General features: G+C 43.9%; 1 protein-coding gene across 4 annotated transcripts in view; it reads left to right on the top strand.

Moving 5' to 3' along the window:
• A2ml1 (alpha-2-macroglobulin like 1) overlaps window positions 1–9809 on the top strand; it is a 41179-nt gene extending 31370 nt beyond the window's left edge. For all 4 annotated transcript variants that reach the window (XM_040738489.1, XM_040738488.1, XM_040738486.1 and 1 more), the window contains exons 30-36: window positions 4107–4322; window positions 4634–4761; window positions 4949–5039; window positions 5524–5592; window positions 7661–7763; window positions 8431–8472; window positions 9456–9809. In XM_040738489.1, the coding sequence (XP_040594423.1) occupies window positions 4107–4322; window positions 4634–4761; window positions 4949–5039; window positions 5524–5592; window positions 7661–7763; window positions 8431–8471 (648 nt within the window). In that variant the 3' untranslated portion in view covers window position 8472; window positions 9456–9809. The remainder of the gene's footprint in view (window positions 1–4106; window positions 4323–4633; window positions 4762–4948; window positions 5040–5523; window positions 5593–7660; window positions 7764–8430; window positions 8473–9455) is intronic.
• The last annotated feature ends 4827 nt before the right edge of the window (window positions 9810–14636 follow it).

Here is a 14636-nt window from a genome sequence, read left to right as displayed (position 1 = left end):
TTGCTCCTTGGCTGGTGCCTCAGTCCCCGCCTCTGGGCTCCTGCCCTGCTTGAGCTCTTGCCTCTGGGATGGACTGCAATTTGGTCATATAAACTACGTAAATCCTTTCTTCCTCAAACTGCTTTTGCTCATGGTGTTTATCACAGCAATAGAAAGCAAACTAGGAGCCGGAAGGTGGGTGTTGCACACCTTTAATCCAAGCACTGGGGAGGCAAAGGCAAGCAGATCTCTGTGAGTTCGAGTCCAGCCCGGTCTACAGAGTGAGTTCCAGGACAGCCAGGGCTGTTACACAGAGAAACCCTGTTTTGAAGCCCCCCAAAAGCAACCAAACTAGGACAACATATAAATAGGAATAGAACATCCATAATTATGGCAGAAATTATATGTTAGCAGATTATAAAACCTGTTGGGGATACATATAAAAATTGAGGATTCGTGAACATATTCCCCTCTACTATTGCAGGTATTGAAAAGTTAATAAGATATAAACTCTACTCTAAATATTTGTACCATAGAAGGAAAGCCAGGTCACATTTCATATAAAGGAAAGGAGCATACATCTTTAATCATAGTACTAGGGAGGGAGAGTCAGAGAGCTGATCTCTGAGTTCAAGGCCAATCAGACCCTGTCTCAAAATACTGTGTAAACGAAGGAGGTTCTGGAATTAAACACTATAATGGTGCAAACTTTATCAAATTAATTGAAAGACTGTGTGTGTGTGTGTGTGTCTATGTACTCATCATCAGCTTGAAGGATAATGGTGTGTGTGTGTGTATGTGTGTGTGTGCGCACGCGCATTTGTGTGTATGCATGTGTCTTTGTGTGGTGTGTGTGTGTATGTGTATGTGTGTGTATGCATGTGTCTTTGTGTGGTGTGTGTATGTGTGTGTGTGCGCACGCGCATTTGTGTGTATGCATGTGTCTTTGTGTGGTGTGTGTGTGTATGTGTGTGTGTATGCATGTGTCTTTGTGTGGTGTGTGTGTGTATGTGTGTGTGTGTATGCATGTGTCTGTGTGGTGTGTGTGTATGTGTGTGTGTATGCATGTGTCTTTGTGTGGTGTGTGTGTGTGTATGCATGTGTCTGTGTGGTGTGTGTGTGTATGCATGTGTCTGTGTGGTGTGTGTGTGTGTGTATGCATGTGTCTGTGTGGTGTATGTGTGTGTGTATGCATGTGTCTTTGTGTGGTGTGTGTGTGTGTGTATGCATGTGTCTGTGTGGTGTGTGTGTGTATGCATGTGTCTGTGTGGTGTGTGTGTGTATGCATGTGTCTGTGTGGTGTGTGTGTGTGTGTGTGTATGCATGTGTCTGTGTGGTGTGTGTGTGTATGTGCCTACTGGATCAAGCACACTACCACTGAGTTACACGCCCAGTCCAGATTTAAAAAAAACAAAAACATTTTTCAAGAGAGTGGTTAAAAGAGAGGGATCTAAGCGGAATATAAAATTTAGTAGGCAACTACTGAAAGGAAAAAGAAACACAGACACCAACCTGTAAAGATACAGATTGGCTACTGGGAAAACTGGTTTAGTTGGAGCCCATGGAACGGAAGCTGCCTGGAAGTCAGTGAAGCCCGCGCTCTGGCAGGGCCTTGCGTGGCAGCCTTCGAGCTGGGACATAATTCCCAGAGGTTAATAGTGGTTTGTTTTGGTTTTTAAACTTTGCTTCAGAAAGATTAACCCGTTGCTTGGTATGTGGGTTAATTCAGAGGAGAGAGGTCCAGCACTAGGGGGACCAGGAGACTGTTTCATTAAACTAGGAGAGTAACAGGAGGGGTTAAAGAAGAAAGGTAGGATTTATGTTAAATTCAAATGTATCAAAACTTATCTTAGAGCTCAGGGTGTAGTTCTGTGGTAGAGCGCTTGCCTACCATGGGCAAGGCCTTGGGTTCAATCCACAGTCATTGCACATGCATACAAGTACACACGTGCACATATGTGCAGCTTATAACAGGGTGATTAGTCATTAGTCCATTGTTCTGAAAATTTAAATATCTAACTGTAAAAAATTACTTGACTGGAGAATAAAGTGAATCTCTTGTCTTCATGGAAATTACAAATTGATTTACTGAAATGAGCGTAAGGCTGGGCAGTGGTGGAGCACGCCTTCAATCCCAGCACCACGTTTTACTGCTGTTGTTGCTGTTGTTTTGAGACAGGGTTTGTCTTTGCAGCCCTGGATGTGCTGAAACTCACTGTGTAAACCAGGCTGGTCTTGAACTCCCAGAGATCTGCCTGCCTCTGCCTCCTAGTGCTAACATTAAAGGTATGTACCACCACACCCAACCAATTTAATGATTTTTTAAAAAAAGATCTGGTACTGTACCTTATTTCAGGGAACTTCTTTTGTTGTTTTTCTTTATGACTTGAAAATGGTTTTTATTTATTTTCATTTTTTGCTGCTGGGGATTGAAACCTGGGCTTTGCACCTGCTAAGTGTACAGTCTGCCAGCTGGCTATACCCTAGCCCTCTGGGAAATTCTGCTAAGGGTACAGTCTGCCAGCTGGCTATACCCTAGCCCTCTGGGAAATTCTGGGTCAGGAAAGACGTCTTGTTTTCTAGCCTTGAGTAATTAGAATATATGTCAATATTCTATACAAGCAGTGAGAGAATTCTTCAGAGCATGTCAGAATTGTTTCTCACTAAAATCCTTAGTGATTACAAAAAGTGTCTTTTCCTCTCACACACATACACACTTACTACACACACACACATACATACTTACTACACACAAACACACACACATACACAATGACACAGTCACACACGCTCTCATACACATATACACAATCACACACACAAACACACACATAATCACATGCACATATATACACATACTCACACACAATCACACATATATATACATATATACATATACATATTCACACACTCTCATGCACATATACACAATCACATACACACAAACACACACATAATCACATACACATATATACACATACTCACACACATGCACAATCACACACTTATATACAAACACACACACACACACACCCTGAATCTTCAGCCCATGGGAGATCCTCTTGAATTAATTGTTTCAATGTGTTGAGACAGTGACCATCTTTCCCATGGCTCCAGTTCACAAAGGGTAGACCGAGCATTACAGGGGAAGCTTGTTTGCATCCTCCGCAGGACTGCCCTGCCTCCCTACTTATAGGACAGCAATGCTGTCTAAACGTGCATGTTCTTTTGGTCTCTTTGGGATACGAAAAGTGAGGTTCTTTATTCTGTAATATGTATTTGACAGTGTCAAGCATGTAGAAATTCTCACAGCAGAGAGTAGAACATAGCAGTTTTCCTGGCCATCTCATTTTCTCGCTCTTTTATTGTAATTTGTATAAATGGTGGTTTTTGAAATGGAAAGCTTCAGGCTACACAATGCCACGTGCTCTTAGCGACAGTCTGTCTTATCCAGAGTTAAAGAAAAGATATCATGTGCCCCAGTAGCTAAGAAGTCTTGGACTGAGCCGGGCAGTGGTGGCGCATGCCTTTAATCCCAGCACTCGGGAGGCAGAGGCAGGCGGATCTCTGTGAGTTCGAGGCCGGGCTGGACCGACAGCCTCCAAAACAATACAGAGAAACCCTGTCTCGAAAAACCAAAAAAAAAAAAAAAAAAAAAAAAAAAAAGAAGCCTTGGACTGAAAGGAAATATTGCCCAAGGGTCCTGGTATCCTCTCCAACCGGACAGAGGTCATCACACAGATGACTGCAGCATATATGACTGCAGAAGGTGTGAATTTTCTAGGGCATCAAGTAGTTGCTATTCCTCCAACAAGAGAGCTATGAAATGTACAATAAGCCATTATCCACTTGATTCTAGAAATAACCCCTTTGAAGTCAAGTTCTATTTCTGAGTGTGAATTCACCAGAATGGCCAGATGACCTAATGCTATTCAATAACAACTTGCTAGTGATAATTGTCTATACATGATTTTCTATGCAGCTTCCCCAGAAGAGGTGGCTACACTTCTCTACATTGAGGAGTGCTGTCACTCAAGCCAGCTCCAGTGACCATGCATTGCTTACAGGGACCTTCAAGTTAATTTTCGTGCCTCACAAACCTGTAAACCATGCCTGTTTTACTTCAGGATACTGTAGTTGCCCTCCAAGCGCTCGCCAAGTATGCTGCAATTGCCTATGTGCCTTCCGAGGAAGTCAGCGTGGTTGTAAAATCTGCTGAGAAGTTCCATCACACTTTCAACATAAAGTGTGCCAACCGACTGGTCCTGCAGCAGGAGGCGCTGCCCACGATCCCTGGAGTGTACACTGTGGAGGCCTCAGGCCAGGGCTGTGTCTTTGTGCAGGCAAGCAGAGGGCCAGGAGAATGGAGTGCTTGGGAAAACAGCATCAGAGAATTCTCACCTCAGATACTCCCTCCCCACTCCCTCCCTCTCCCTTGTCGCTCTTCTCCCTTTCTCTCCTTTGGTATCTCCCCTTTCCCTTTCCCTCCCACTCCCTCCCCCTTTCCCCCCTTCTCTCTGTCTCTGTCTCTCTCTCTCTGTCTCTGTCTCTCTGTCTCTCTCTCTCTCTGTCTCTCTCGGATCTGAGATATATAAATTTGAAGTCCTTCCTTAGTTCCTTATTCTGATTTGGTTATCTCTTTCCTTTCCACCAGATGGTGTTGAGATACAACGTTTTCCCTCCTAAAATTCCGGAGACCTTTAGCCTTCAGGTGGAAACAGGAAAAGCTAGTTGTGAAAAACTCACTTTGCCTCGGTCCTTGACTCTCATTATTCATACTAGGCAAGGAAAGCTGGGGGCACCTGGGTCTTGGGAACTGAATTTGTGTGTGGAGAGGGTAGGTGGAGTGGGGGTGTGCATATGCCCCCCACCGCTTGTGTGTGTGTGTGCGCGCGCGTGTGCATGCGTGCAGAGTGTAGCAAGAGTGGAAAGAGTAGGTTGACACAAGTCTACTTCTTTCTGCCTTCAGTTACGTGGGGAGCCGTAGTTCTTCCAACATGGCCATCGTGGAAGTGAAGATGCTGTCTGGGTTCAGTCCCATAGAGGGCACCAAGCAGTTAGTAGGTGGCTTCTATTTCTTCTATTTAACTATCTCTTAGGGAACCTAACATTATTGATGAACCAAAACCTGGTGAAGTTGGGTGAAGTTGGCATCATTCTATATTTCTATGTGCACACATTTACAACTCAAGAATGGACTGTCTGATAAGATATATCAAATGGAAGCAGTAATAGTTGTGGTTTCTATTCTTATCCTCTGCTGTGGATGGAAGCCAGGGCTTGCACATAATAGGCGGATACTGTACATTTGGCCTGCATGCCATGCTTTCTTTATTCTGGAGCACTTGAAACTGGCCAGAAAGAGCAGGGCCATGTACAACAGTAGGTGAAACATGCTGGAATTCAAGGGTGTAGTGAAAAGAAAAAAGAATATATACTTGTTAGAACTGGGAGTTTAAAATTGAATAAAATACTTTACCCCCAGCATAGTAGAGAGCCTGGCTCTGACTTCTAATCTCTTCCTTTTCTCCTTTTAAAATGTAGCTTCTGCAACAACCCCTGGTGAAGAAGGTTGAGTCTGGCAAAGACACACTTAACATTTACTTGGAAGAGGTAGGTGTTCAGAACTAACCAAAGAGCCGGATTGTGTGTGCATCCGCTGACTTCCCTTCAAATCTGCACGTCCTACTGTCGCATACACGGACATGCCGGACCTGGGAGTGTCAGTGTCAGAGGAGGTCTGCTCCGTGATGGTGCACCACGAAGCAGGTGCTGCCCCTGCGGACAAATGTCCTCCCACAGGTTGATACCCTGAGCTGTTCACACCATCCCAGATTCCTAATAGACACATTCAAGAAAAGAAACAATATGATGAGAATTAGCATCGTACTTACTAATCCTTGGGAACTTTGAGCTTTGTTGAAATGAGAAGTTAAATGCTACGTGTTGATTTAAATGAAACTTAATAGGACAAGGATAATATGAATATATGCATGTATTGAGGTCTCACTTTTCACCAGCAACAGTTCTACATATTTTTACAATCTTAAAACACTATTATTTTGCCAGGCAGTGGAGATGCATGCCCTTAGTCTCAGCACTCGGGTGGGTCTCTGTGAGTTTGAAGCCAGCCTGATCTACAAAGATACACAGAGAAACCGTGTCTGGAAAAGCTGAACCTAGTAGACACAATCGAGAAACTTTTAGTTGGGTGTGGTGGTGCATCCTAGTACTTGGGAGGCAGAGGCAGGTGGATCTCCATGAGTTTGAGGCCAGCCTGGGGAGACCTTGTCTCAAGAAATTTTTTTAAATTTAACTTTATATTCCCTAATATTTCAAACTTTATAATATACTGAAACATAAAATAAGACATGTATTAATAAATACCACCTTTACACCTTGGCATTCCAGCATATGTTTTACACTGTCAGTCCTTCTCCATTTTTCCTGACCAGTTTCCAGTGCTCAGTAGCCACAAGCATCATTGCGACTCTAGATTACAATGCATGCTTAACAGCAAAAGCTTCAACCAAACTGCTGCTGTGAGCTCTTGGTTTTCGCTATTGGTTGTGTAGCTTCGTGAACTGTTGAAAGTCTCTGTCCGTAACTGTGATATGAGTTACTGGTAAAAGACAGATAGCTATATCTGCCCTAGAACTCTTCCGTTTTTATTTATTTATCTGAGTGCTGAGGGTTGAACCCAGTGCTCCAGCACTGAACTACATGCTAACCCTGGAGTGCTATTGAGAGGCTTACATGGTTTAAGACTATAAAAGCATTTGAAAGTGTTCCTGACACAAAATAAGCTCTCAATACATGTTATATGTCCATACTGCTTTATTTTGATGATAAGATTAATTTTAATTCAGCTTGTTTTTATTTCAATAAAATTAGAAGTTCCCAAGGACCTAGTAACAGTTTCTCTACTTTTACTCAAATTTTGTTCCACACAGGGAATAAAGGTACTTTATTTTATAGCCAACAGAAAAGAGAGTACCAAACTAAAATTTAATTTTACTGTGAATATCCATGTCCTATTTTCAACCCTCTGCCCAGCCCATTCATCTTCCAGAAAGACGTATTGGTTCGTTTGCTTGTAGTCCAGAGGATCACACCCACGGCCTCACATGTGCTCAGGAGGCACCCAACACCGAGCTGTACGTTACACCACCGAGCTCTATCAGCCACCACCGAGCTATACTCTGTCCCCCTTTTCACTTTAGTTTTCTTTTTTTCTCCCTCCTCCCCTTCTTCTCCTTGAAACAGGGTCTTGCTGTGTCCCCCAGGCTTACCTTAGGCCCTTGATTCTCCTGTCGCAGCCTCCTGAGTACAGGTGTGTGTTACCATGCTGTCATCATGCATGGTTCATTTTAGTTGTCTTTTTTAAAATGTGCTTTTGGGTTTTGTTTGTTCGTTTGTTTTGTTTTTCTTTTCGAGATAGGGTTTCTCCATGTAACAGTCCTAGGTATCCTGGAGCTGTGTGAGAGATATGCCTGTGGGTGCCTCTGAAGGCCAGAAGGGTTCATAGAATCCGCTAGAGCTGGAGTGACAAGTGATTGTGAGACAGCAAACATGGGTCTGAGAGCCCAACTCAGATCCCCTGGAAGAGCAGCAGGGCCTAACGACTGAGCCATCTCTCTGGCTCCCTCATTTTGATGTGCTTGATCTGTGTTCTCTACAGCTCAGTAAGAAGACTCAGACTTACACTTTGACCATCAGCCAAAGTGTGTTGGTCACCAATCTGAAACCTGCAACCATCAAAGTCTATGACTACTACCTGCAGGGTGAGTATGGAGAGTTTCCATGCATCTCCCTGGCCAGTTTTACCTCACCTTTACGGCTTCGTGCTCTTAAGTTTGCAAACACTCCTTCCCAAGACAAGCAGCATGCAATCACATTACCTGACCTAAAACACTTTTTTAAAGTCATCTAAAAAAGTTGGAGCTATAGCTAACCAGTAGAGCTCTTGACTAGCATTCACAAGGCCGTGTGTTCAGTTCCAGTATTGGGAATGCAGGTGGAGGTGAGGGGAGCCGAGCATGGTGGATGCCTGTAATCTCAGCACTTAGAAGGCAAACACAGAAGGATAAGGGCTAGCTTCAACTACGTAGAGGCTGGCCACACAAGACTCTGTTTCAAAACAAACAAATGAAGTAAATAATAAAATCAATAGATAATGAAAGCTCATCTACAGAAGAGATATTTTCCATGCTGTGGTCTTTAGACCAAAGGAACGCAGTAGACCACTGTTCTCAGGAGACTGGTGAGTGCTGATGTTTCTGATGTAATTAATAACTCACTGTAACACACAGCGTTAGTGACTGAAAGTGCCTGTGACTCTATGTGCTCACGACACATGCGGACATCTGAACAGGGATAAAGCAGAACTTTTACCTCTGAAGGATCACCTCTGCACTCCCCCAAGAGTAACAGTGTCGATTCCTTTCGCAGATGAGCAGGCCATGACTCAGTACTCTGATCCCTGTGAATGAGGTGAGTGCAGAGAGGGGAAGCTGAGGTCCAGATGGGGTGGAACTGTCCAGAAGGAAGAGGACTTCCGGGAGAGAGCTCTCCTTTGAGATACTGTTACTGTCTTTGGAAACTTCTTTTGGTGACAGTGTGCTTCCGTGGGGTCTTGCTTTGTGTTTCAGGCTGGCCTTGAACTTGTAAACCTCCTACTCCAGTTTCCCAAGTACCACACTGTCCTAAAAAAGTCTTGACGAGAGCACAATGTCTCCATAGTCCATATCAGAAAAAAACTAATAGTGGCATTTGTATGATGGTTTCTATATGATTATGAGTGTATTGTGAGGATACATATGTCTGTCTGTATGCCTCCTGTGGGAGTGGGGCAGAGGACAGCCTTTTATTTATTCATTTATTTATTTATTTATTTTTGGTTGTACGAGACAGGGTTTCTCTGTATTGTTTTGGAGGCTGTCGGTCCAGCCTGGCCTCGAACTCACAGAGATCCGCCTGCCTCTGCCTCCCGAGTGCTGGGATCAGCCTTCTATTTATTCATTCATTTATTTATTACTTATTTTGAGATATGGTCTGTCATTAGCCTAGAGCTCACCAAGTTGTCTAGGTTGACTGGCCAGTGGGCCCCAGGGACCCTCCTGTCTCCACCTTCCCATCACTGGGAATGCAGGTGTATTATTTTTACATGAGTTATGGGAAATGAGCCCAGTTCCTTATGTCTAAAAGGCAAGGGCTTTGCTGACTGAGCCATCTTTGCAGCCTCCCTGTGGGATTTTTAAAAACAGTAATTGTTCTATTGGCTTAGAAAACAGATGGACTTTTCCTATTTTTATATACTGTATCTTCATTGTATAAAATGCATGAGGCAGACAGAGAAAAGGAAAGTGAGGGAGCTAGAGGGAGGAGAACCCTTAGGTGACACGGGTCCTGGGTCTTAGGACAGCACTCTTGGCAAATAAGACACTCACGTCTTTGTCTGTTTGCTTGCTTTTCAGAACTGAAGCTGGAAGGGGACTGGATAAGCCCTCCGTGACCTTGCGAACATCATCGCCACACAATTTGATTCTCTGACTGGCTAGTGGATGGATGGGTGGCTGAGGAGAATGCCTAAACCTCAGACTCTCCACTTTCTCATGGAAAGACAGGGTAGGGACACTCTCACACAGGAGACTCCCCAAGGAAACAGCTCAGGGGAACCAGCTCAGCCATTCTGTCATGCATTCACGGGACTCCCGGCGGGCGGGGGTGTAGGGAAGATGAGCATGTCTCCTGGAGGTTAAATCTGGGGAAGATGGGACTTCAACTTTGCGATTAGGCTAAAAAATAAAACTTCAGAAATGCTGTCAGTGTATCTGGCTCTGTGTATTTTTTGGATGCTGGCACAGTTTGAGTGAGAAATGTCCCCTGCAGGCACAGCTGTTTCAATACTTGGTCCCCACTTGGTGGTGCTGTTTGGGTAGGTTTAGGGGGTGTGACCTTACTGGAGGCGGGCTTTAAGGTTTCAAAATCCACACGCCATTCATTCCCATTTCCCGTCTCTGCCTTGTGCTTGTGAACCACTACGGAAGTTTTCATCTTGCTGCTCTCGCCCCATGCCTGCCTGCTGCCACCATCACACATGAAGATGAAGGACTCTTCCTTATTCCTCTGGACCAGTAACAAACCCTTCTCTCTATAAGTTGCCTTGGCTGTGTGTTTTATCACAGCAACAGAAAAGGAGCTCATTCAGATATCAAAATTTTTTTCTTACAGCTAAGGGTTATCCTTTAACAAAAACTTTACAAGGGGGCTTCTTGCCGTAAACCTTCTAATCAAAACATCTCAAAAAATCATCTTTAATAACATGATTCTGCATGTGAAAGATGCAAGTCAGAGACCATTTAAGAGACTGTGTTGAGGGTGACAGTGTAATTCACTAGTAGAGTGCTTGCTTAGCAAGCTTGAAATCCTGTATTCTGTCCCCAGTAACACACACACACACACACACATACATACACACACACACACATACACACACACACATACACATACACATACACACACACACAGAATTATGTGGGCAGAATTCATTTTATTTTATTGAGACAGAGTCTCACCATATAGTCCTGGCTCTTCTGGAACTCTTTATAGACCAGTCTGGCTTTGAACCCACAGAGAGTCATCTGCCTCTGTTTCCCAAATGCTGGGATTAAAGGTTTAAAGGTGTTCAGCATCAGAACTGGCCAGAATCTTCTTTTGTTGTTTGTTTGTTTGTTTTTGTTTTGTTTTGGTTTTTGGTTTTTTCGAGACAGGGTTTCTCTGTGGCTTTGGAGGCTGTCCTGAAACTCACTTTGTAGGCCAGGCTGGCCTCGAACTCACAGAGATCCGCCTGCCTCTGCCTCCCGAGTGCTGGGATTAAAGGCATGCGCCACCAACGCCCGGTTTATTTGTTTGTTTTTTGAGACAGGATTTCTCTGTATTGTTTTGGAGGCTGTCCTGGAACTTACTCTGTAGACCAGGCTGGCCTGGACTCACAGAGATCTGCCTGCCTCTGCCTCCGGAGTGCTGAGATTAAAGGCGTGCGCCACCAACACCCGGCCACACAGCATAATTTTATTATAGCTTTTATCATTTGCTTATTTATGTGTGTGTGTGTGTGTACCCACATGTGAATGCTGTAGTGCAAGCACGTAAGTCATAGGACAATTTGTAAGAGTGGGCTCTTTTCTTCCACTATGTGGGTCTCAGGGATTGAACTCAGGCCATCAGGCTTGGTGGCAAGCCCCCTCATGTGGTGAACCACATGGCCTGCCCAAATCTTATGATTCTTTTTTTAAGATAGCCTGGCTGATTCTGACAGTTTGAAATTCCTTATGAATTTGATTCAGTTTAATTTCTCCAAGAAACCCCTGATGGGACACTGGTATAGTAGTCACCGCAGCAGATGTTCCCAACTGTCCACGCCTTTTACTCTCTTTCTTTTCTTTCCTTTCCCCATGCCCCATTCCTCTTTTTTTTTTTTTTTTTTTTTTCAGGTTCATTTAAGCTGTGGAATGAATCAGTAATGCATTCCCTTCCTTTGCCAGTAGCTTGCCCACTGTGTGGATATAACCATTTGTCCTTTAATGGACACATGAGTTGGCTCTATCTTTGACTATTATGAATAACAATGTTAGAAAAACTCTATAGACACTTGCATGTTTTCATTTCTCTTGAGTATATTTTTAGGGGGTGGGACTTCTGGGTGATAGGGTCAGCTTCTGTTAAATCATTTGCAAAAAGGCATGGCATAGTAACTGCAATTTCATGGTTAGTCATCTGAGATAAGTGACAGTTTTCTGAAAGAGCAGAGTGTTTTTTTTTTTTTATATTAATATTTTTTTTATTTTCCATTTTAAATTTAGATAAGAAACAAGGTTGCTTCACAAGTCAGTACGAGGTCCCTCTCCCTTTCCCTCCCCTCCTCCTGTGCCCACCCCCCATCCCCCCCCCGTTATCCCCTCATTCCCCCAGGGAGGGTGAGGCCCTCCATGGGGGTGTCCATAGTCTGTCATTTCATATAGGGCAGGGCCTAGACCCTTCCCCAAGAGTTCAGGGTGAGAGTGCACCTCACATTGTTCTATGGGAGTCCAGAGACCGTGTGTATACTTGGGATGGGTACTGATCTGCTGTCCAAGGCTCAATAGATTACCTAGGCCTCCTCACTGACACCCAGATTCAGGGGGTCTTGATCAGTCCCATGCTGGATTCCCAGGCTGATGCCTGGGATTCAAGAGTTAACCTTTGTCTGGTCAGCTGTTTCTGGGGGTTCAACCAGCCCAGTCTTAATCCCTTTGATCATCAGTCCTCCCTCTCTGATACTGGCTTTCTTGAGTTCAGCTCAGTACTTAACCAGCCAGTAAATGAAGTTTCTGTTTCCCAGACTCTCTGGCAATAGGATTGTAGGCTGGCACTCCCCAGATCTATGTCTAAAATCCATATATGAGAGAGTACATGCCATGTTTCTCTTTTTGTGACTGGGTTACCTCACTCAGGATGGTTTCTTCTAGTGTCATCCATTTGCCTGCGAATCTCATGATTCCATTATTTTTTTCTGCTGAATAGTACTCCATTGTGTAGATGTACCACATTTTCTCTATCCATTCTTCGGGTGAGGGACATCTAGGTTGCTTCCAAGTTCTGGCTATTACAAATAAAGCTGCTATGAACATAGTGGAACAGACATCTTTGTTATATGAATGGGCATCTTTTGGATATATGCCTAAGAGTGCAGTTGCTGGGTCTTGTGGTAGGTTTATTCCCATTTTTCTGAGGAATCTCCATACTGCTTTCCAAAGTGGCTGAACCAGTTGGCACTCCCACCAGCAATGGAGGAGTGTCCCCCTTTCACCACATCCTCTCCAGCATAAATTGTCATTGGTGTTTTTGATTTTAGCCATTCTGACAGGAGTGAGATGGTATCTCAGAGTTGCTTTGATTTGCATTTCCCGGATGGCTAAGGATGTTGAGCACTTTCTCAAGTGCCTCTCAGCCATTTTAGACTCCTCTATTGAAAACTCTCTATTTAGTTCTGCAGCCCACTTCTTAATTGGGTCCTTTGCTGTTTTGGAGACTTGCTTCTTGAGTTCTTTGTAAATTTTGGAGATCAACCCTCTGTCAGATGTGGGATTAGTGAATATTTTTTCCCATTCTGTGGGCTGCCTTTTTGTCTTGCTGACTGTGTCCTTTGCCTTACAGAAGCTTCTCAGTTTCAGTAGGTCCCATTTATTAATTGTTGATCTCACTGTCTGTGCTACTGGTGTTATGTTCAGGAAGCTGTCTCCTGTACCAATTCTTTCAAGGGTACCACCCACTTTCTCTTCTAAGAGGTTCAGTGTGGCTGGATTTATGTTGAGGTCTTTGATCCATTTGGACTTAAGTTTTGTGCATGGCGATAAACATGGATCGATCCGCATTTTTCTACATGCCAGTCTCCAATTATGCCAGCACCATTTGTTGAAGATGCTTTCTTTATTCCATTGTATATTTTTAGCTTCTTTGTCGAAGATCAGATGTTCGTACGTGTGTGGGTTAATACCCGGATTTTCAATTCGATTCCATTGGTCTGCCTGTCTATTTTTGTGCCAATACCAAGCTGTTTTCAGGACTATAGCTCTATAATAGAGCTTGAGGTCAGGGATAGTGATGCCTCCGGACGTTGCCTTGTTGAACAGGGTTGTTTTGGCTATCCTGGGTCTTTTGTTTTTCCATACAAAATTGATTATTGTTCTTTCAAGGTCTGTGAAGAATTGTGCTGGGATTTTAATGGGGATAGCATTGAATCTGTAGATTGCTTTTGGCAGGATTGCCATTTTTACTACATGCCAATGAAGGTACAAGAAGCCTACAGAACACCAAATAGAGTGGGCCCCATTCCTCTTACTGTTACATCTCCCAAAGCCCAGGAGCTGGCCTAGTGTATGAAATCTGGGTGCATATCTTTACCTCTTCTTTTTAGTCTACCATTAGCCAAAGACCCGGAATACCCACCCTATTTTTCCCCTTTGCCTCAGTTACCCCCACCCCCTTTGCACATCCCTCTCTCCACTTCCCATCTAATAACCTAATACTTCCTCTGGTCTCACCGTGACTGCTTGCTTGTTTTCTTATTCTCCACCCATATTAACCTATTGAAATACACAGAGAACTATTGTAGTCCCTTCACTCTCGGAAACAATTGGTACTTGACAAGTGTCTGCTTTGTGGTGTAAGAAGCATTAAGTATTTGTCTGTAAACATTATAAAACTTTGATTCCAGACAAGGAATTCACCCACTCCCATAAAACCTTTATGCAAATATTTTAATGGTCCCTCCACCCCAAAGCATTTGTTTACACCAAGGCTCTGCTGCATTCTCAGGTCTTAAGTGACCAACCCCTTCCTGTTGTCCCTCATTTCCTTTGAACTGATTCTTTTTAAACTAGCCAGTGATGAAAGACTGTGAGGTCAGACCCCAGCCAAGAAAGGAAAACCAGAACCTCCTGCATTAGAATGAAAACCAAGCTTGCGTCCTGCCTTGGTGAGTTCATTCTCCTCATTTAATTCTGGGCAATGCGCCCTCTTGACCAAGAGCAAAGTTTTGTCTTGTGAGATGCTTCCACTTTGGGGTGTTTCTTCGTGTGACACCAAGCCTATTTCTAACAGGAGTGTCACCTGCC

The sequence above is a fragment of the Mesocricetus auratus genome, unplaced genomic scaffold (assembly GCF_017639785.1).
Source record: "Mesocricetus auratus isolate SY011 unplaced genomic scaffold, BCM_Maur_2.0 Super-Scaffold_100676, whole genome shotgun sequence".
In the NCBI taxonomy this organism is placed as follows: Eukaryota; Metazoa; Chordata; class Mammalia; order Rodentia; family Cricetidae; genus Mesocricetus; species Mesocricetus auratus.
The sequence above is the reverse complement of the archived record's forward strand: the minus strand, read 5'-3'. Positions and strand labels throughout refer to the sequence as shown.